The following is a 22,603-nucleotide window of genomic DNA, read 5'->3' as shown; positions in this document are numbered from 1 at the left end:
CTATTCTGGGCATGTATCCCTAGTGTCTTTCTCTTAAAAGAACACCAGTCAGATTGAATTAGGACCAGGCACCCTCCAACACCCCACCTCATTTTTTCTGGAGACAGATTCTAGCTCAGTAGCCTGAAGTGGCCTGGAATTCACTCTGAAGACCATGCTGGCTTCGAACAGCCTTCTAAGTACTGGGATTAGAGACCTAGCTATCACACCCAGCCTAGGGGCCTACTCTTACTGCTTCATTTACTTTAATTACCACTTTAAAGGCCCTTTGTCTAAATATAGTCATAGAAGCTAGAAAGATTGGCAGTTAGTAGTGAGTACTTGGTGCTCTTCCAGAGGACTGGGTTTGAGTCTTAGTCTCAGGGGATCCAGTGCCCTCTTCTGTCCTCTTTGGACACTGCACACATGGTGCACAGACATACATGCAGACAAAACACCCATACACGTAAAAATGAAATCCAACCTATGGCCTAAGATACTGGGGGTTAGGGTTTAACATAGGAATTGTAAAGGGATGTGGTTTTGTACAACCAAGGAATTTCTACTGGGAACTTTGTGCTGTTCAGTTCATGATGGTGAACAAGACAGGTTGACACATAAGGAGCTGATAGTTTGAGGTGAGTAGGGGGATAGGAAAACAATCTCAGGAAAGTCAGCATGATGGTACAAGTCTTTAATACTAACTCTTGGGAGATAGAGGCAAGAGGGTCAGGAATTCAGTCATTCTTGGCAGCCAGTGAGGTGGCTCTGAGTAAAGCAAGCCTGGTGGTGTGAGTGTAATTTCCTGGTCCTGACATTATAGAGAACCAGCTCCCTCAAGTTGTCCTCTGACTTCCTAGGGTGGCATGTATGTGCCCCACCCACCAAAATAAAGAAATGTAAGTACAGATCACACCAAACCAACAACAGCAGAGTCATTCTCAGCTGCATAGTAAGTTTTGAGCCAGCTGGGTTGCGTGAGACCTTATCTCAAGAAAAACCCAAACACAGAACCTAAATAAATAATCCCAGAAGAGAGGTAACAGCTGGGAAGACATTAAACAACATAAAGTATTAGTATAATTGTTAGGAGGAGTGAGGTATGCTGTATTTAGGTAAAAGTGGAAAAATTTGCCTTTGCCCAAAAGGAGACCTTTTACCTGAGAGGTAAATGATAAGTGAGGCCTAATTAATTACAAGCCCAGGCCTGTGTATAGATCATGAAGCTGATAAGATTGGTGTGGGAGCTGATCCTGTTGGCAAATGCCTGCAACCCTAGCACTGAGAACATAGAGGCACGAGGATCAAGAGTTCAAGGCCAGCCTCAGGTGCATAGTAAATTCAGGGCCAGACTGGCTTCCAAAAAGATGGAGTTTTACTTTATGTGCATTGGTGTTTTGCCTGCATATATGTCTGTGTTAGAGTGTCACATCCACTGGAACTGGAGTTACAGACAGTTGTGAGCTGCCCTGTGGGTGTCGGGAATTGAACCCGGGTCTTCTGGAAAGAGCAGCTTAAACTGCTCAGCAGCTCTTAACTGCTGAACCCTCTCTCCAGCCCTGAATGCAGGTTTCTTAAGAGGAGCCCTAGTGTAGACAAATTGCTAAACAATCTTATTAAATAAAAAATACGGAGCCAGAAATTGGGGTTAAAGCCTGAGAGAGATCAGAGGAATAGGAAAAGCCACAAGCTAACCTCACCTCACTGACATCTCAGTCTCCAAAGAGCGCTATTTCCTATATACCCTATGTCTTTCTGTTCTGTTCTCTCATTTGCTCTCTCAGCCCAGCTATATCACTTCCTCTTCCTGCTCTGCTCTGTCACTTCCTGTCTGTCTGTACAGACCTCCAGACCTCTATGGTTAGTGCTGGGATTAAAGGCATATCACCAAGCATGACTGTGTTCCCCAGTGTGGCCTTGAACTCACAGGGATCCAGACGGATTCCTGACTCCCAAGTGATAGGATTAAAGGCATGTGCTACCATTGCCTGACTTCTGTATAGTGGCTGACTTTTTCCTCTGATCCTCAGATAAACTTATTGGGGAACATAGTATATTGGGGGACACAATATATCACCACACCCTAGAACCAGAAAGAAGTGGGTTGATGCATTGAAATTGTTGAAAAGCAAAACAAAACTTGTATTTACCAAGAATTTCTGTATCAAAACTGTCAAAAATAAAGAAATTAAGCTGTTCATTCCTAGAGAAACAAAAACTGAGAGATCTTTACCAAGAGACCTGCTTTATAAAAATTGCCAAAGGAGAGCCCTTTGTGTTGAAGAGAGCCACTGGCTGGTAACCTGGAGCTACATAAAGAAAATGGTGTGTATTAAATGCAAAATTATTATGATAAACTATATGAATATTTTAACAAAGAAATAGTCATTAAAAAGGAACCAAAGAGCCCAGGCAGCGATGGCACATGCCTTTAATCCCAGCACTCAGAGGCAGAGCCAGGAGGATCTCTGTGAGTTCAAGGCCAGCCTGGTCTACGGAGTGAGTTCCAGGGCAGGCACCAGAACTACACAGAGAAACCCTGTCTTGAAAAAACGAACAAAAGAACCAAAGAAAATTTGAACAGTATAACAGAATTGAGGAAGTCACTAGAGTTTAGCAGTAAGAAACAGTTTCTATATAATTCATCTGCTTTATTTGTAGGATTACAAGATGAAGGAATAAAATAATTATCTACGTTAATGCTATGCAGTGTCAGAAACATACATTTACATTCATTCATCATCTATTTATTTTAGGCACATTTTTGTAGCCCAGGCTATGTAGGTGAGGATGGACCTGAATTTCTGATCCTGCTTCTGCTTTCCAAGTGCTGGGATTATAAACACATGCCACCACACCCAATTTATGTGGCATTAGAAATGGAGCCCTGGACTTACTATATGTTAGGCAAGTACTCTGCCTGCTGAGTTACGTTCCTAGCCTCAAAGACAATTTGTTACTTCAGAAACATAAAGCAGTGAGTGAGTTGGAGAGCTTTGTAGCAGTGTGTTTATAATGCAGTTGAAATTAAATTTGTTTCTTAATCTGTTTTGTGTTGCTATGACAAAGTGCTTTAGATTGGGTAAAGAATAGAATTTTATTTTCTCTTAGTTCTCATAGCAAGGAAGCCCAAGATTCAGGTACTGGCGCTTTGGTGTGTGATGAGGACTGCTGGTTCCAAGAGGGCACTTTTTTGCTGTACCCGCTAGAGACGTGTATTCTTATAATAGTAAAGGGCTATATACTTTACTATTGTATATTCCTTGCAGTTTTTGTTGGGAACTGGACATTAGATAAGACATTGTGGCAGGTCTGATTACATGTTGCACCTTCTTTCAGGGTTGTTAGGGACTTGTTTATTTGCTTAGTGATTAACGGGTTTGTTTTAGTAAAGTCTGTTTACCTCTTCTGTGTCCTGCACTACTTGATCATGGAAACCTGACTGGGGTAGCTAGGGAGTGAAGCAAGGACAGACACACAGATGAATACAGAAAAGCTGGACTAGGCTGGGCTTGTTCTGATGCTACAACACAGCCCAGAACCTCTTTATTATATACAGTCCAGGAGCGGGTAGCTTGCCTTAGTAGGAGGTCTTTGTAGAGGGGTAGTCTTGGGGTACAGTCACTTAGCAGGAGGAAACTTCAGGATGCTGGTGATACTAGACCAAAAGGAGGCTTTGCCCATTCCCTGAAGCCTGACCTGGGAAGGCTTTGCCGGTTCCATGGGTCTGAGGCATTGGGATCCTTGTAAGTAATACATAGTCACTCAGGGCGTCCTCTGATCCCTACAAGCCTTTGGTGGTACTCCTCAGGAAGTTATAGTTTGGGATGTGCCTTCAGTTACCCTGGGATCCATATGTTTGCTTTTTGTGGGGCTTTTTTTCGGATCACATGAAGTTGCTGAATTCCTAATTGCTGTGCACTTGCTCTATTGATTTCAACCAGTACTCTAGTCTAAATTGTAAATGTTATGCAGAGTGATCCAAATGCTGTTTTCTTTGAAGGAATCACGTTTGAGGTCAGTGTTTAATTTTTGTCCTGATCCTACTAGCTATCTTACTGCCTGTTTATCTTCTGCAAACTTAAATCCAGTTATCCTGTATCTTGATTCTATTCCCAAAGACTGTGCTCTCTGTTGGGGTAGGGTACTGGAGATTGAAGCTAGGGACTGTCCATGCTTAGGTGAGTGTTCTGCCACTGAGCTGTATCCCGGGCTCTCTGTTCCTTTTAGGCTTGGGCAGCTTCACCTTTATTTGAAAGTGGTGTTCTGCTTCTCACCCTGGACAAAAATCTTCCCAGTCAAGTGTGGTGGCGCACACCTTTAATCTCAGCACTCAAGAGGCATAGGCAGGTGGATCTCTGTGAGTTCAAGGCCAGCCTGGTCTACAGAGTAAGTTCCAGGACAGCCAGGGCTACACAGAGAAACCTGGTCTGCAAGAAAACAAACAAACAAAAAACCACAACCACTCTCCATGCTCCATAGGATGATGGGTAGCCTGTGTCCCTTAGGTGTGGAAACACTGCCTCTTAAGCTGCCTCAAGAATTCTTAGGACTGTTTTTTTGTTTTTGTTTTTCTTTCCCCTAAGTGTTTACTGCCTAAGATAGGACTTCCATCAAGTAGGGGCAGAGCTGATGGAGGCACTTGATTCTGAACTATGCTTGACAGCTGCAAACAGGTAGCTAGGGATCAAGAAGTGTTGATGTCCTGCTTTGGGGAGGAAAACTTTCTCAGTGTTGGAGTCACGGGAGGTGTGTATACATATATACATACATACATACATACATATGGAATATATGGGAAAATATGTAAAATGCATACATGGAAGAAAACCTCAAGAAATTTAAATAGCACTCATCTTTATTATTATTTTATGTATATGGATGTTTGCCTGCATGTATGTCTATGTAGCATATGTATGCCTGGTGCTCTTGGAGACCAGTTACAAATGATTATGAACCAAAATGTGGGTGCTGGGAATTGAACCTGGGTCCTTTGGAAGAGCAGCCAATGCTCTTACTGCTGAGCCATCTCTCTAGCTCCAGCACTCATTTTCTTTTTTAAAAATTCATTTTTGTTCTTTTAAATTAGGAATATGCAATTTTTTTGTGTGGGTTCTGTGCATATGAGTGCAGGTGCCTTCAGAGGCCAGAGGTGCCCCATCCCCCTTACCCTAAGCTGGAGTCACAGAGGGTTGGCTGTGAGCTGCTGGACATGGAGCTGACAATCAGATTTGTGTCCTTTGCAAGATCACTATGTGCTGTTAACCACTGAACTGTCTCCAGCCCGCACTCTTCTAATACGGTTTTCTCTTCTCTCCCCTTCTCTGGTTGTTTCTGCTCTTTTGTGCTATCCATATATACATTTTACGTTCTCATCAACAGTATGAATTTTCTAACTTGATTATTGTAGCTGGAGAACTTCTCTCCAGGTCCCACCAAGCCCTGGCAGTCCGACAGCCCACTTATAAAATAAACACACAGACGCTTATATTATTTAAACTGTTTGGCCTAATGGCTCAGGCTTCTAGCTATCTAGTTCTTACATCTTAAATTAACCCATTTCTATAAATCTATACCTTGCCACGTGGCTCGTGGCTTACCGGCGTCTTCACGTGCTGCTTGTCATGGCAGTGGCTGGCAAGGTCTCCTCTCACCTTCCTGTTCTCTCAATTCTCCTCTCTGTTAGTCCCGCCTATACTTCCTGTCTGGCCACTGGCCAATCAGTGTTTTATTTATTGACCAATCAGAGCAATTTGACATACAGACCATCCCACAGCAGATTATCATGACTTTTTTTTAATACTTAGTTTCCTGTGTAAGTGTAGTGTCTGCAGAGGCCGGAAGAAGGCACCACTGAACCTGGAGTTACAGATAGTTAGGGACGCTTGGTCCCAGCTAGAGCAGTAAGTGCTCTTAACAACTCTCCCCAGTCCTGACTATTAGAAGTTTTATTAGTAAATGTAAACCTGAAAATTTGTCTTTCTTTTTACAATTTTTTATTTTGTTTTTTGATTTTTCAAGACAGGTTTCTGTGAATAGTCCTGGCTGTCCTGAACTCCCTCTGTAGACCAAGCTGGCCTCAAACTCTGCCTCTGCTGGGATTAAAGGCGTGTGCCACCACTGCCCAGCTCTCTTTACAATTTTTGTGTCTCTCATTTCCCCTTCACTTAGGTACTTAATCTCTAAGATAGAGTTAAGTTTTGGTGTTGAGAAGAAACCTTTCTTGTCAATTACTGTACTAGTTTTGTTTGCTTTTGTTTTCAAGGTCTTCCATTCTAAGTAGGAATTCATTTTTTTCAAGTAGGTAGAATGTAAATAGGGAAACTATAGTAAAATTTGATTCTCTAGAACCTTCTAAGATTAGGACATTTCATTTTGATAAGTTTTGGTAACCTGAAGGTTAACCTAAATGTCGTGTCTCTCCCCCCCCCCCCCATCTTTTTTTTTTTTTTCCTGATTTTGTTACAAGGTCTCACTATATTGCAAGGTTGGCCTGGAACTTGCTATGTAGACCAGGCTGGCCTGGAACTCACAGAGATCAGCCTGCTGTGCTGGAACATGCCTTTAATTCTATCTAGCAGTTGGGAGGCAGAGGCAGGTGGATCTCTGTGAGTTCAAGGCCAGCCTGGTCTACAGAGTGAGTTCCAGGATAGGTTCTAAAAGCTACACAAAGAAACCCTGTTTCGAAAAGAAAAAAAAAAAAAAAAGGATAGCCAGGGCGGAAAAAACGAACAAACAAATAAAAGAAATATGCTACCATGTCTAGCCACCACCTCCTTTTTTTTTTTTTAAAGGATTAAACTTTTTCTTTTGAGATTTATGTATTTTTATTTTATGTGTATAGGTGTTTTGCCTGCATGTATGTCTGTGTACATATGTGCTTGCATATGTGTGCACTGCTTGAGGAGACAGGAAAAGGGTTTTGTATCTCCTTGGAACTGGCATTGGGAATGGTTGTGAGTCATCATGTGGGTCCTGGGAATCCAACCCCGGTCTTCTAGAAGAGCAGTCAATACTTTAACCACGGAGCTGTATCTCTAGCCTTTTCTTTTTTCAAATCACCTTATTGTAAAGAACTTACAAATAAAAAACACTCAGATAAGCACTTGTCTAGATCTAGTGTCTATCCATTTAGGTTACCTTCTGTAGAGTTAGAGTAGCTGTTCTGAAGTCATGGAGCTTTGCTTTGGATTTTACCCTTTCAGTGTACATTTTTTATTCTCTTAAATCTTCTCTAACCCTCTACCCTCCAAATCCAAAACTAGAAAAGTATTTAGTTTTTTATCCTTTTCGACTACTCATGTGCATTTCCCTGCATTCTTTCCTTCCTTATCATCTAAGAGTAATATTACCCTTTCTTTCTCTCTTATATGTTATACTCTACCCCCACACACATTTGTTTATATTTATACTTGTATATAATACAGGTTAGGATGCACCTATGACAGAGAGTGTCCCCCTATCCCCCTTTTCTGAGATTGGGTGACATTGCTTAACATTATACATTCTATGTCCATTTTTCTGAAGAGTTTGTAATTTCAGTTTTTAAAAGATTGTTTATTTGCAGTGCTGGGAATTGAATTTAGGGCCCACACATAAAATAGATGAGGTTATTTTAGGCAAGCACTACTACTGAGCTGTATTTCCAGCCCAATATTTATTTTATTTTTAATTACGTGTATATGTGTGTCTCTTTGTGGGTACATTCATGTGTTTACCCAGGTTCCTGGAGTTTAGAAGAGAGCATCAGATTCCCTGGAGCTGGAGTTAGAGGTGGCTGCCAGTGCTTGGTGTAGGTGCTGGGAACTTAAATTTGAACTTGCTTGGGTCCTCTGGAGGAACAGCAGTTAACTGCTGAGCCATCCCTGCAGTCTTGGTTTACTTTTTCCTTTAGGGTTGAGTAGTAATCTACATTGTATAGGTACCAGATCGATGGACAACAAGGGTGGTTCCGTTTCCTTGCTGTGGTGACTAGAGTAGCAGTAAATATGGGAGTGCAAATATCTCACAGTTGGATGGAGTTCTCTGAGTATATGCCCAGGAGGGAAGTAGTTGGGTCATATAGGAGTTGATGTTTTAATCTTTTTGAGACACCTCCAAGCTAGTTCACAGCTGTATTAATTTGCACTCCGACAAGCAGCCAGTAAGGGTTCTTTCTCTACATCTTCTCCTAAGTGTGCTGTCAGATCTCTTGATGACAGCCATTCTGTTTGTGCTGAGGTGGCATCTCAGTGTAGTTTTAATTTGCATTTCCTTGATGGCTAGGGATATTTGTAGCTTGAGTTTTCCTGCCTGGCCCACAGTCAGGGCAAATCTCTCTCACCTGCCAGTCCCATAGCCGCTCAGACCCGACCAAGTAAACACAGAGACTTATATTGCTTACAAACTGTATGGCCATGGCAGACTTCTTGATAACTGTTCTTACAGCTTAAATTAATCCATTTCTATAAATCTATACCTTGCCACTTGGCTCGTGGCTTACCGGCATCTTCACATGCTATTTGTCATCATGGCGGCTGGCAGTGTCTCTCTGACTCAGCCTTCCACTTCCCAGCTTTATTCTCCTCCTTGTCCCGCCTATACTTCCTGCCTAGCCAATGGCCAATCAGTGTTTTATTTATTGACTAATCAGCAACACATTTGCCATACAGAACATCCCACAGCAGATATTAGAACACTTTTCAAAAGTAGTAAGGGCCATTTGTGTTTCTTTGTTTTTTTTAAACTATCCATTCAGTTTCTCAGCCTATTTATTGATTGACAGTTTTGTTTCCTTGGTATTTAAGTTGTAAACTCTGGACATTAGCCCCTTGTGTGAAGCATAGCAAGTACAGATTGTCTTCCATTCTGTGGGCTGTCTGTGTGCTCTGCTGATAGTTTCCTTTGCTGTGCGTCAATTTTTAAATTTAATGCAGCTCCCCCCTGTTGGCACTGGGGCTTAATACTGTGCTGTTTATTAATGTTCTTTTCAGAAAATTCTTTCCTACCCAAATGTCTTGAAAAATATTCTTTATGTTTTCATCTAGAACTTTCAATGTTTCACATTTCAAGTTAAGGCCTTGAACTGATTTTTGTACGATGTGAAAGATAGTAATCTAGTGTCATTCTTCTGCAGGTGGATATCTACTTTTGCTAGCTAGCACCATTTGTTGAGTAAGCTTTTTCCTAATACATGTTTTTGCCTTCTTTGTAAAAAATTAGGTATAGCTTTGTCAACTTGTTGTTGGCATTGGTCTACTTGTTTGTTCTTAATGCCAGTAACATGCTGTTTTTATCAGTATAGCTTTGTAGTATACTTTGAGGTCCCACTGTGTTCTTACTCTTTAAAAGGATTGCTTTGGCTGTTTGTGGTTCCAGTCACTTTTTGGATTGTTTTTCTACGTCTGTAAACATGACATTGGGATTTTGATCGCTATCACATTAAATCTATTTATTAATTTTGGCAATGTAGCTATCTTCATAGTATTGATTCTGCTGATCCAGGAGTGATAAAGATCTCTCTGTCATCTAGTATCTTTTTATCGATCCCCCCCCCCCTTTTTTCTTTGAGACAGGGTTTCTCTGTGTAGTTTTGGTGCCTGTCCTGGAACTCACTCTGTAGCCTAGGCTGACCTCGAACTCACCTAGATTTCACCTATCTCTGTCTCCCTAGTGCTGTGATTAAAGGCGTGCGACACCACCACCCGGCTTGTTTTCCTTTTTTTTTTTTTTTTTTTTTTTTTTTAAGATTTATTTATTTATTATGTATACAGAAGAGGGCGCCAGATCTCATTACAGACAGTTATGAACCACCATGTGGGTGCTGGGAATTGAACTCAGGACCTCTGGAAGTGCAGTCGGTGCTCTTAACCTCTGAGCCATCTCTCCAGCCCTGTTTTCCTTTTTTTGATACCACAAAGTTTTCACTGTAGATAGAGGCCTTTGTATTCTTTAATTAGGTGTATTCCCAGATACTTTTTTTATTTTTTGAGTGACTGTAAATGGGTTATTTTACTTAATTTCTTTCTTTGAGTGTATATTATTGATATATATGAGGGCCACTGTTTTTTTGTTGTTGTTGTTTGTTTATTTGTTGCTTTTTTGAGACACGGTTTCTCTGTGTGCAGCCCTAGTTATCCTGGAACTCACTCTGTAGACCAAGCTGGCCTCAAACTCACAGATCCACTTGCCTCTGCCTCCCTAGTGCTGGGATTAAAGGCATGTGCCACCATGCTCAGCTTTTTTTTTTAAATTAACATTTATTTAGTGTGTTTAACATTTATCTACAGCATGTAGGAAGGTCAAAGGAGAACTTGCAAGAATTGACTCTTTCTACCATGTGGGTCCTAAATTTGAACTCTGGTTATTAGTCTTAGCAGCAGATGCCTTTACCTGCTGAACCATCTTGTCAGCCTGGGTAAAGGCTGATTTTTGTATTCTGCAAATTTACTGTGTATATTAATTAGGTCTAAGAGTTTTCTAGTATATCCTATAGATCTTTTTGAAAAGTAAATAATTATGTCATCTACAAATGGGTAGTTTGATGTTTTTTCTTTTTCTATTTTTTATCCTTTCTATGTATGTTTTTCTCTTGTCTAATTGGTATGGCTAAGTCTTTGAACATTATAGCAAATAAGAGAAGGGAGAGTGGGCATATTCATCTCATTCTTGATTTTAGAGGAAATGCTCTCAGTTTGTCTCCATTTAATGTTGGCATAAGTTTGTTGTAAATCACCTTGTTATTTGGAAGTATCCTCCATCTGTTCCCAATGTCTTAAGGACTTTTATCATGAAGGCATGTTGAACTTTGTCACTGTGTAGTCTTGGCTTGCATAGGACTTGATATGTAGACCAGGATGTCCTAGAACTCAGGGATCTGCCTGGCTCTGCTGGGATTAAAGGTGTGCACCACCATGCCTGGCTACATGTGTTTTTCTTAACAGTTGTTGAAACACTTAAAACATTGATAGGCCTTTCTACTTTAGCTTATGTAGGGTAGTGAATATAATAAAACTTACTTGATTGAAAATTAATAATTCTTTAGGAAGGTGGTGTGTGCCCCCCCCCCCCCCTCCGTAAGCCATGAACAAAGTCTGCTCACCTCAGGTAGGGTACTGACTCAAGTCCCGCTTGGTGAACCAGTGAGTTCATTGGAGTCACTTACAGAAACATTGGGGGACTCTTGGGCAGCTTCATCGCTGAAGGCAGGATCTTTCAGACTCCCTGTTCAGCTTCAGGCAGCTCCACCAGAGGCTTGCCTTTGTTTCAGCATGTTTTTCTGTTTATATTATCTTTGGGAAGGAGCCTTGGGACTGTAGAATTTTGGTTGTGTTAATCCCCACAAATTATTTTGGGAAGTACTTTGAGATATATTTTATTTCTCTATTATAACTTGACTATATTTTCATAAAAAACTTTGTAGTTTGTCTACATTTGTTTTACATATTTCTTATCAAGATTATACCCATGTAATTTGTAATTTTTTTTTTCGGCCTTGAATGAGTTTTTTTGGTTTTTTGAGACAGGATTTCTCCATGTAACAGTTCTGGCTGTCTGGGAACTCACTTTGTTGACCAGGCTGGCCTGGAACTCACAGAGATCTGCCTGCCTCTGCCTGCTGGGATTAAAGGAATATGCCACCACCACCTGGCTTGAAAGGATTTTTTTTTCCCCCGAGACAGGGTTTCTCTGTGTAGCTTTGCGCCTTTCCTGGAACTCACCCTGTAGCCCAGGCGGGCCTCGAACTCACAGAGATCCGCCTGCCTCTGCCTCCTGAGTGCTGGGATTAAAGGCGTGCACCACCACCGCCAGGCTGAAAGGATTTTTTTTTTAAAGCCATACTTTTAAACAATTTTTAGTGGTTAAAAAATGGAAGCTGGGTATGATGCCACTGACCTGTAATCCCAGGATTTTGTAGATGGAGACAGAGGAGCAGAGATTCAAGGTTATTCTTAGTTACATAGCAAGCTCAAGGCCCGTCTAAGCTACAAGAGACCTTGTCTTGCCCACCGCCCTCTAACCCAAATGGAAACAATCTCAAATTGAGAGAATAGTTGTAAGTGAACAAGTTTTTTTCTTCTGTAGCCATTTACAAATAAAGAATAAATTGCCAGTCTGATGTCTCATATAACCTGATCTCCTATAACCACACTACACACAGAAAGTTACTGTTAAATTTAGTTTTTGGTTTTTTTTTTGCACTAATGTTCTTAAAAAGTAAAAGATTCAATTCAAAGTCATAGGTTGTATGCCTCTTTTACTTCCTTCAGTCTGGGGACAGTTTCTGTCTTCATTGTAATCTTTACACTTAAAGATTTCAGACCGGGCCTTAGAGGTGGACCAGTGGGTAGAGATGCCTACTGCCTGTCATAGTTAGCTTCAGTTGTCATCGTAAAACCTAGAATCACTTGGGAACCTCAGTTGAGGAATTGCCTAGACGACCAGATTGGCCTGTGGGCACATCTGTGGACATTTCCTTAATTATTGATTGATGTAGGAGGGCCCAGCCTACAATGCCACCCCTGGGCAGGTGGTCCTGGGTTGTGTAATAAAGCTGGCAGAGCAGGAGCCAGAGAAAGCAAGCCAGTAAGCTCATTCCTTCATGGTTCTTGCCTCCATATTCCTTCCTTTAGTTCCTGCTTGACTTTCACCAAAGATGGACTGTGACCTGGAAGTGTAAGGTTAAATAAGTCATTTCCTTTCCTAAGTTGTTTTTGTTCAGTGGTTGTTACCACAACATTAGAACACTGCCAAACTTGACAATTTGAGTTTGATACCAGGAACCCACATGGTAGGAGAGAACCAATTCTTGCATATTGTTCCATGACTCCCTCTCTCCCATAAGTAAGTAAATGTAATGAAAAGTAAATATATCTCAATATATTGAAAAAGTGAATTCACACTGATATCTTCAGTTCTAGTTCAGCATAGGATTCATTCTAGGTTTTATTTTATTTTTCTCCCATATTATTAATAACCTTTTTCTGCTGTGGGAGACTTGGCTTCTATTACTCTAAATATGTGCACGTTAAAAAATACTAGATTTATATATATTGTGTGTGTACAGGGTGGAGGTGCCACAGTACACATGTACAAGTCAGAGGACAACTTACAGAGTTGGTTCTCTCCCACCACATAGGTCCCAGGGATTGAACTCAGGTCTTAGGCTTGGCAGAAAGTGCCTTTTTCTGTTGAGACATCTGGCTGGCTCATATTTACAGGGATTGAACTCAGGTCTTAGGCTTGGCAGAAAGTGCCTTTTTCTGTTGAGACATCTGGCTGGCTCATATTTACATATTTTATAAGGCTTCTGTGTGGCAGTCTCCTATCCTGATCCAAGGACCTAAGATGCTGGGTTCTCACGCAGTCCAAGATGGACCTGGGAAAAATGGTTCCAGGTGTTCTTGTCTCACACCAATGAATGTTAAAGACATGGATTCTTATGGGAGTATGCAAATCAGAGTTCAAGTTTTATTAAAAATTACTGCAGCTGGGCTGTGGTGGTGCAAACTTTTAATCCCAGCACTCAGAAGACAGAGGCAGGCAGATCTCTTGAGTTCAAGGCCAGCCTGATCTGCACACCTTTCTAGGACAGCTAGGGCTACACAAAGAAACTCTGTCTTGTAAAATCACAAAAAAAGAAAAAAGAAAAAGAAAAAAGCAGAAAAATGAAACTTGTGAGAGTGGGAGGATGTTCTGAGAAGAGAAAAAGCTTTTCAATTTCCTTTGCTTAGAGTTTTCTAGAGAGAATGGACAAAGGCTGAGGTCATCGCTATTGAAATTGCTGAATTTTTCGAGCTATCTTGGGCTGAGCCAATGGAGGGCCCCCGCATTGGTACCCCTGGCCCAACCAAGGAAATAACCATGCCACTGTTCATGCACTGCCCATCAGGTTAGAAGTGATCGAAACCCCCTGTCCATCTCTGGCTCGCCCTAGCTTGACCTTGACTGTTGGTCACTTGATCATTGTTACTTCCCCCAGCTGCCTTTATCAAGCTCTCTGTGTTCTCACATGTTCATGGTCAGCTTGTACCTGTACTGTGGCAGAGAGTTAACTGTATCCCAGCCACCAAGATGTAGCTGTAGTCTTTCTTGGCTACTCATATTTTAGCTCCTTGTCTGTAGGGTCTCTTAGGTGGGAGCTGATCATTGTTTCTTATAATCAAATCTGTTCCCTAAAGTTAGCTGTGTGAAAAGAAAGAATATATGAAAGGATAGTCGTACCTTAGGTAGGTTTCTCAAGGACTTTGCACAGGCCAGCTAGCTGTGGTCACTAACTCAGAGCCCTGTTCCTCTTCCCGTCTGTCTAGCTTGGTTATCTCATACCCAGCCATAAGCCCTCCATGTGAGCAGCTTGTACTTTTCATCATGGCCACTTTCCTCTTACTTCCTACAGAGCTAGCTAACTTAAGCTTGCGCTCTCTCTCTCTCTCTCTCTCTCTCTCTCTCTCTCTCTCTCTCTCTCTCTCTCTCTCTCATTCTCTCTCTCTCTCTCATTCTCTTTCACTCTCTCTGTTTTTTGAGACAGTGTCTCTCCCCCTATGTAGTCCTAGCTGTCTTGGAACTCTCTTATGTAGACAGTGCTGGCCTCAAACTCATACAGATCCCCCTGCCTCTGCCTCCTAGGTGCTGTGATTAAAGGCAGGTTCCACCGTGCCTGGCTAGAGAGCTATCTCTTGCCTCAGCCTCCTGAGTACTGGATTATGAGCTACTATACCCCTATTCAAGGATACTTTGAGAAATCTTTATTCTGCTTGGTTTGGTTTGAGAATGAAGATTTTGTAGCAAGGCTGGCCTGGAGCTTACTGTACAGTCATGCTACCCTCTAACTTGTGATCCTCCTTCCTCAGGCTCCCATAAGCCTGAGTGTGGCCGACAATGAAGATCTTGGTTATGTAAATTATTTGTGATATAAACCAGCCGACTTTAAGGCTCAAAAGCCAGTTTTTGTTCTTTGTGCCCAGGCACCTTACTAAGTAGTCCTTGGTCTTCAGTTTCTCTGTCTCCTGAGTGGGGGTTAGTAAACTGGAGTTGTGTGAGACGACTGCATATGAGTTATTCAATACAGAATTTAACCATTTGTTCTCAGTAAATGTTAGCTGTGGTTGGTCGGAGATAGCTTTGTAAACTGTAAGCCTCTCCTTCCCGCTTTGCTACTGGGGACTGAATTTAGTGCCTTGAACATGATATTCAAGCTCTACCATTATGATGCATCAGACCTCTTTTTTTAAAAAGTTTTAAAAACTTTTTATTTTGATACAGAGTCTTGCCAAGTTGTTTAGGTAGGCCTCTAACCTTCCACCCTCATGCCCTTACCTTCTTCCCAGTAGCTGGAATTATAGCTTAATTAACTAAATATGAACTGTTAGCATTGTTTCCCTTAAAAAGTGGTCATTTATTATTAATTTGCTGTTGTCCTTATGTGGTTGATAGATTCTCAAGTTTGGTGATAGATAAAAACTTGTGTGTGTGTGTGTGTGTGTGTGTGTGCGCGCGCGCGCGTGTGCGCGTGCGCGCGCATGTGTACAAATTACACTCAGGGCCTGGGCACATCAGGCAAGTGCTTTATCACTGAGCTGTGTACAGTCTTTGTTGTTTTTTTAAAAACAAGTTATGAATATTTTGTCCACATGTATGTATGTGCACCATGTGCATGTGGTACCTGTGGTGCCACAAGAGGGCATCAGATCCCGTGGAACTGGCATAGATTGTTGTGGACCACCATGTAGGTTCTGGGAACTGAACCTGGTTCCTGTGAGAGCTCCTAACCACTGAGCCATTTTTCCAGCTCCTTGTGCTTCCTGCTTCATAAATTGAATGTGACTAGAGAAATTCTGCAGTAAACTTGGGTCATCACAGAGACTGCTTCTTTGGCTGGTTCTTAGTTGGTGTGTCTCCATGAGCAGTAACTTAGGCTTATGCAGCTGGCACGCACTACAGCCTTGTCTTGTCTTGATGGTATCTCGGCCTTCTTTGTTCCTCTCTTCCCTTCCCCAGTGAGAAGGGTGTGTCTCAGCTCTGCAGTGCATCGTACGTCCCTGAATCTTCTCCTTCTAGGTAGATTAACTATGGTAGTCTGTTTTATCATTCAGCTGATTGTCTAAAGTACATTTGTGTGCTCAGAATGAGAGTTAGATGAGAAGAACTTGAAAGACTAGAACTTTTAGGGAATAAAATTATCACAGACTAGTTAGGAGAAAGATGATTTATGAAAGCTTTTACCACTCAAGACCATTGAATACCTTTCAACCATTTGTTAGATTTTTATATGCGTACATCTCCTGGGGTTGTGGGTATAAAAGAGATATGTTCTGGTCCCAGGTTTCTTGCTTTTCATGGTAGTCTAGAGACTAGAGCAATTAAAAATGTCAGATAGTAAGCATGTTGAATATAAAATGTTGCTGGTAATACATATTGTGTGAATTTAGAGATTTTGTTCTGTTTTATAAAATATGTATGGGGAGTTTTGGATTTCTCACTTGTAAAATAAAAATAATTCTGGTCATTATTTAATGAAATTTAATAAAATGAAACCCTGGTATTATTTAAATGAAATTGCATATGTAAAACATGGTATAGTATGTAAGCTTACATGTATTCTTTTTACATTTAGGTTTTTTTTTTTTTATTTTTGAGACGGGGGTCTTTCTATGTAACCCTGGCTGGCCTGGAACTTGCTTTTTAGACTTGGCTCTCAAGCTCACAGAGATTCCCCTGCCTCTGTCTTCTGAGTGCTAGGATTAAAGGCATACACAACCGTGCCCAGCTTCAGTTAAGACATGCTTTTAACTGAAAACAAAATGATAGGGTTAAAAAAGACATAGGCAGAGCATAGTAAAATGTAAGTCTTTTTGCTAAACCGTTAGCTCTTCTTTATGTGTTTCTATGCCAGGAGCATGGTTTTGAATACTTTCTAGTAATTATTGTATGTGCATTAATTCATATAACCACATATTTTACAATTAACGTAAATGAAAATATTACTCATGTTGTCTTTTGGTTGATTGATAAATTTTGACAGTCTTTATTAACAGTGGGTATAAATTTTTAAGAATATTCCTCTTTTGTGATGGAATTTTCTGTTCTTTAGAGTATAATAATGTAGCTCATGTGTTTTTTTCCAGCACTCATGAGTCTGACTTTTCTTTCCTTAGGGTCAACTCACTAGCCCTTAAAAATCCATTCTCCCAAGAAGAAGGGACAGAAAGAAAGATCACTTTGTAAGAAAGGCTTTGGTATCCCATGAACGAGCCAGCAGAACACCGATTGGGGTGCACCAGGACTCCAGAGCCAGATATAAGGCTCAGAAAAGGGCACCAACTTGATGATACAAGGGGAGATAATAATGACAGCCACCAAGGAGGTTTGGAGCCCATTTTAGAGACATCTGTTGGTTCTTCCTATTATAAAACTGTAAGTTGAAAGTGTGGAGGGTTGCAGACAAACATGGAGATGAGGGGTGATGTTTCAAAAGAATACATATGTGTAATGTGTAATGTGTGATTTCTCTAGAGGAAAGGTGGAGATGTTGACTTAGTCAAAGTATTTTTTAAATTTTCTGTATTGGTGTTTTGCCTGCATATGTCAGGACCAAGTGTGTGTCTTGTGCCTCTAAAGGCCAGAAGATTCTAGGTGCCAGATTCCCTAGAACTGGAGAGACATATGGTTGTGTGTCTCCATGTGGGTGCTGAAACTTGAACCCAGGTCCTCTGCAAGAGCAACAGTGCTTTTTGTTTTGGTTTGTCAAGACAGGGTTTCTCTGTATATCCCTGACTGTCCTGGAACTCTCTGTAGACCAGGCTGACCTTGAACTCACGGAGACCTGCCTGCCTCTGCCTCCTGAGTACTGGGATTAAAGGCGTGTGCCACTACCACCTGGCTACAAATGTTCTTAACTACTGAGCTGTTTCTCCAGCCTCCAAAATTTAAAAAAAAAATTACATTTGTAATTACATTTGTTTATCTCTGTATGCGCGCATGACCACATGCATACACCAGTGTGTATAGAGACCAGAGGAGGGCTTGAGGTCTTTCAGACCTGGAGTTGCCAGCTTTACGGGCAGGATTCCTGGCTTATTACTTGGATACTTGGACCCAAACTTTGGTCTTCATGGTTGTTGCAGCAAGTTCTTGTAACCGTTGAGTCATCTGTCCAGTCCAAACAAATTTGGTTTCTTTTTTGTTTATGTTTTATTACTGAGACAGGTTTCTCTGTATAACAGCCCTGGCTATCCTGGAACTTGCTCTGTAGATTAGGCTGGCCTTGAACTCACAGATGTCTGCCTACCTCTGTCTCCCAAGTGCTGGGATTAAAGGCATGAGCCATCATGCCTGGCAAAACTTGGTTTCTTATTAAGCTCAGATATTATTTGATTTCATAGTTGCACCTTTCTGCTGGCACTTAAAATCATAGTCATTCTGTTTTGTCTTATTTAAGAGAGAATAAATGTTTGTTTTTAAAGATTAATTAATTTTTTTTTTGGTGCTTATGAGTGTTTTACCTGCATATATTTGAATACATTGTGTGTCTGATAGCTTTGGAGGCCAGAAGAAGGGATTGGACACTGAGACTGGAGCTACCAGACTGTTTGAAGACTTCATGTGGGTGCTAGGATCTGAATCCAGGTCCTTTGAAAGAACAGCAAGTGCTCTTAACTGAGTACATCTGAGGCATCCATCTCTCCAGCCCCAGAACCGGCCATGTTTGAGTTGTAACATTGTCAGTGATATTTTGGAGAAGTTCTGTGGAACTTCTCAAATTGTTCATCTCCAGTGCATATCTTGGGGTCAATAGAATCCTGAGGACAGAAGGTAGATTTTAATGTTTTATTTAAATTTTATTTTATTCTCAGAGAAAAAGGAAAGACTTAAGCAGTTCATCATGGTAGCAGAAGTGTGAGCAGCATCAGACAGTGTTACAGACGTGTTGATGTGGACTGTGGACCTTTATGTTCATTTAGTGATGTGGTGCTGGGAGATTGTATCTCAGACTGCAGGCTTGTGCTTCCTAGTGGTTAGTGATTTCATCTTGCTATTTTGAAACATTACAGCCTATTTTACATAATGAGGTCCATCCAGGGCTATATAGTGAGACCCCCATCCAAAGTGCAAAACAAAAAAAATATTAAAACAGCAACATAGAAAAACCTTATTGAGGTGCGTGTATGTAGCAGTACACATTTAAACTAAATTAAAACCAGAGTTAAGCCTGGTGTGGTGGAGCACACCTTTAATACCAGCACTCAGGAGGCAGAGGCAGGCAATTCTCCTGAGTTCTAGACTAGCCTGGTCTGCAGAGTTGTTCTAGGCCAGCCAGGAATACATAGTGAGACCTTGTCTCAAAAAGACTAAACTCGTACATATGATTTGATAAACTAGTTTTATATATATGTTATATTTAAATTATTATTTTTAAATTAAATCTATTTTTGGTTTGTGAGGCACATGCACACACAAGACAATAAATGAAAAAAATGTTTTGTTTTGTTTTTGAACAAAACCAAACAAACAGTAATAACAATTCATGCTGCTAGAAGAAGAATCAATATGGGGGCCTTGATTAAAGCTGGGTTTTTAAAATATGCTTAATACATTCTAATAGAAAAAGTAATACCCTACTTTGTATTTGATTGATTGATTTGGTTTGGTTTAAGGTGTTGTGGGTTGGACTCAGGGCTTTGTACATGCTAGGTAAGTGCTGTACCACTTAGATATACTTCTGTTGTTTAAGGCACTTCTGTAAATCAGGAGTGATTCCTTCACACACCTTGTTTCTTAATAAAAATAGGCAGTAATTTGGGATGCCAGTTTACTCCGTCTTAGGTTATGCTGCTTGGCCACTTGTCTCAGATATTTCTACATAGATTTTGTTCCCATTTTTCCTTTGTTTTAGTGTGGCTGGCAAGTAGAGGGATGACTCTTCCCTTGAGAAGATTCCCCGGAGCTGATTGTGGGGTTGAACAACTTGTGAATCCTGGGACATTGCTTAGCCTCCTTTCCTGCTGTTCACTGACCCCCCCCCCCCCCCCCCCCCGTGTTTGCTTTCTGAGATTAGTGTGAGGAGTGGCCCACACTGACTGAGTGGTACAGCATTGTGGGAAAGCAGCCATAGGGCAGCACGCTAATTGTGTGCTCTAACACACCCTTCCTCAAGCTGTGGGAGGAGCTGGCAGGGTTGCATACTCCTGGCTTTCCACATCACCTCGTTCCCAAGTGGCTCCCATGGACCACCTCCTTGTTCCTGCTCTTTACCCCGCTCTCCACACGTGGTCTCTCCTGGCACCTGGTCCCCACCCCAGCCCTGTCCATTTGGGTAATGAAGGTGGGTGGTCACCCCATGGAGCCAGCCTTTGTCTGTTAGTGGAGCTTGACACCCTCTGTTTCATTGCTTACGGATGAGGGATGAGTGGAGGTCTTGTCCTGCCTGCCCTGTCCACTTCTCACCTGGATGGTGATTCCTAGAGAATCACCCTTGGGTTATGGACATCTTAGTAGGAGCTGGCATCCAGATTCTTCATCTCAGACTGGAGAGGAAGGCGCCGGGACCTCGGCCTGAGGCGCGTGTGACCACACCTTGGCACAGTACCCTGTTGGTTGACCTTATTCCTGTCTTCCATGAGGCCTGCTCAGAAAGCGAAAATCAGTTCCGCTTTCAGCTACAGTTGAGCTTTACCACAGGAAGAGTTGACCCCACTGAGCAGCTGACATCTGAAGGCTCCTGTGGAGTGAAGGTCTGAGAGGTGACAGACCCAGGTTTAAAGTAGCTTCCTTGCTGCCTGCAGGTAGTCTTCACAGCTACTTCTCTTCAGTGCTTCAGGAAAAGGAGCTGAAGCCGCGTCACAGGCGACCCTGTCGAGGAAATGAGCTGGTGTGCACCATGGCCTGATGGTCATTGTGAGGCTATGCTCTTGCCTCTTAGGGTCACATGACCCCAGCCTAACACTAGAGATAAAAACGAATGGTGAATGTTTTTTTAATCATATCTTATTGATGTTTTATTTTTAAGACAGGATCTTACTAAGTAGCCCCAGCTGGCTTGGAACTCACCATGTACACTAGACTGACCTTGAACTCCACCATTGTCTGGCGGCACCCCCCCCCCCCCATGCTGTGATTAAAGATGTATGCCACCATGCTTGACAAATGTTTATTTCTTAAAATCAAAACCCAAAGAAGGTCAGAAGGAAGAGGCTCTTCCTGAAACAACAAAGTTTAGAACATAAAGTTCCTGGTGTGAAGGAGAAAGGACTTCCGGAAGTGTGCTATCTCTTAGAAACGTCAGTAAATTTGAATCTTGGAAGCTGACTGAACTTCCAGTAGGTAATGATGGATGCTGTAGAGGAAGTAGCCTGCCCCGAGGGTGATGATAATGATGGACAAGGTGATGAGGCCATAGATGGTGACCCTCTTCTCAGCGGTTTTTCTGATCAGGCAGTGAAGGGTAGAGCAGCTATTGGTGCTGCAGCGGGTCTTGCCTTGACTCACTATGGGCAGGTGTTTGTTTGTGAGCAGACATAAAAACACAGTCTGGATGCTGATCTGCAGGAGGGAGTGGAACAGATACAAATATAAGAGCTTCTTCTCCTGGTGGAAGTTCAGGAAGAGTACCTGGGAGGAGCTCTGCTTCCTGATTGCCTCCATGGAGCCCGTCTCCATTTCCACTATGTTCTCTGATTCCTGCCCTGTGGACTTAATCTTTATCTTGATGTGCTTATGCCGAATCTGAGCTATGAAGAATTCCATGAGGAAGAAGAGGGCTATGAAGATGAAGTAGAAGTAGTACCACATTCCTGTGATAGGAATGCTAAACAGTTGTTCATAACACTCCACCAGACAAGGGTAGGTGCTATTTCCATGGCAGTTGAACTCTTCACGGATTTTGTGCCAGGGCACCTGGACTACATATATCACTAAGCTGTATAGGCAGATGAGGCCAAACCATAGTGTCCGCCCAATGTAGTAGCCAGATGGGTCCCCTGATGCTGTGTGCAGCACAGGGATTACTGCATTTGTCAATGCCACCATCATGTTCTCCTATCTTTCAGGAAAAGGCCAGATACTTTACAGTCCCCTGGAAAGGAAAGCAGGACAAGAAGTCAGGGTTAGGAGCTGTGGAGACGGCTCACTGGGTTAAAATGCCTGCCACACAAGCATGAGGACCTGAATTTGAGTCCCCTGAACCCACATACATGGCTAATGTAGCATGATTGTTTTCTGGGATATGGCAGCCAGAGACAGTCAGTCCTTGGAAGTGTGCAGGTGAGCTAGCCTGGCCTGTATAGTAGTAAAACAACAAAAAGATACTGTCTCAATGTGAAAGGTGGGGGCTTTCCTACATCTAAAGTTGTCTTCTGACCTTCATACGTATACTGTTGCATGCATACACCTGCTCCAATTCCTATTCCTTTTCATTCCCCACCCTGCACGCCCACACACAACACTTGTGAAAAAGAAGTCAAGATCAGAAAGTGAGAGCAGTTGCTGAGTGACCTGAACCCACCCAGGAGGCCTGTTTATGTTTCTAATCTCTTAGCACTTCCTGGCTATCAGCTCCCCTAGACAAGCAGGCATTGCCTTCTGTCTTGTATGTTTCCTGGTTCTCTGGTTCAGCCTACAGCAGAGATCATCTCCTCTGGTACCAAACAAC

The 22,603-nt window shown here is 42.0% G+C and overlaps 1 protein-coding gene across 2 annotated transcripts in view; it reads left to right on the top strand.

Annotated features, from left to right (window-relative positions):
- Adipor2 (adiponectin receptor 2) overlaps positions 1–22,603 on the top strand; it is a 52,009-nt gene that overhangs the window by 8,213 nt on the left and 21,193 nt on the right. For both annotated transcript variants that reach the window (XM_052720206.1, XM_052720207.1), the window contains exon 2: positions 17,112–17,370. In XM_052720206.1, coding sequence (XP_052576166.1) covers positions 17,200–17,370 — 171 coding nt within the window. In that variant the 5' untranslated portion in view covers positions 17,112–17,199. The remainder of the gene's footprint in view (positions 1–17,111; positions 17,371–22,603) is intronic.

The sequence above is a fragment of the Peromyscus californicus genome, unplaced genomic scaffold (assembly GCF_007827085.1).
Source record: "Peromyscus californicus insignis strain IS unplaced genomic scaffold, ASM782708v3 Scaffold_6__1_contigs__length_162567912, whole genome shotgun sequence".
Lineage (NCBI taxonomy): Eukaryota > Metazoa > Chordata > Mammalia > Rodentia > Cricetidae > Peromyscus > Peromyscus californicus.
This window is presented reverse-complemented; position numbering and strand designations above follow the sequence as displayed.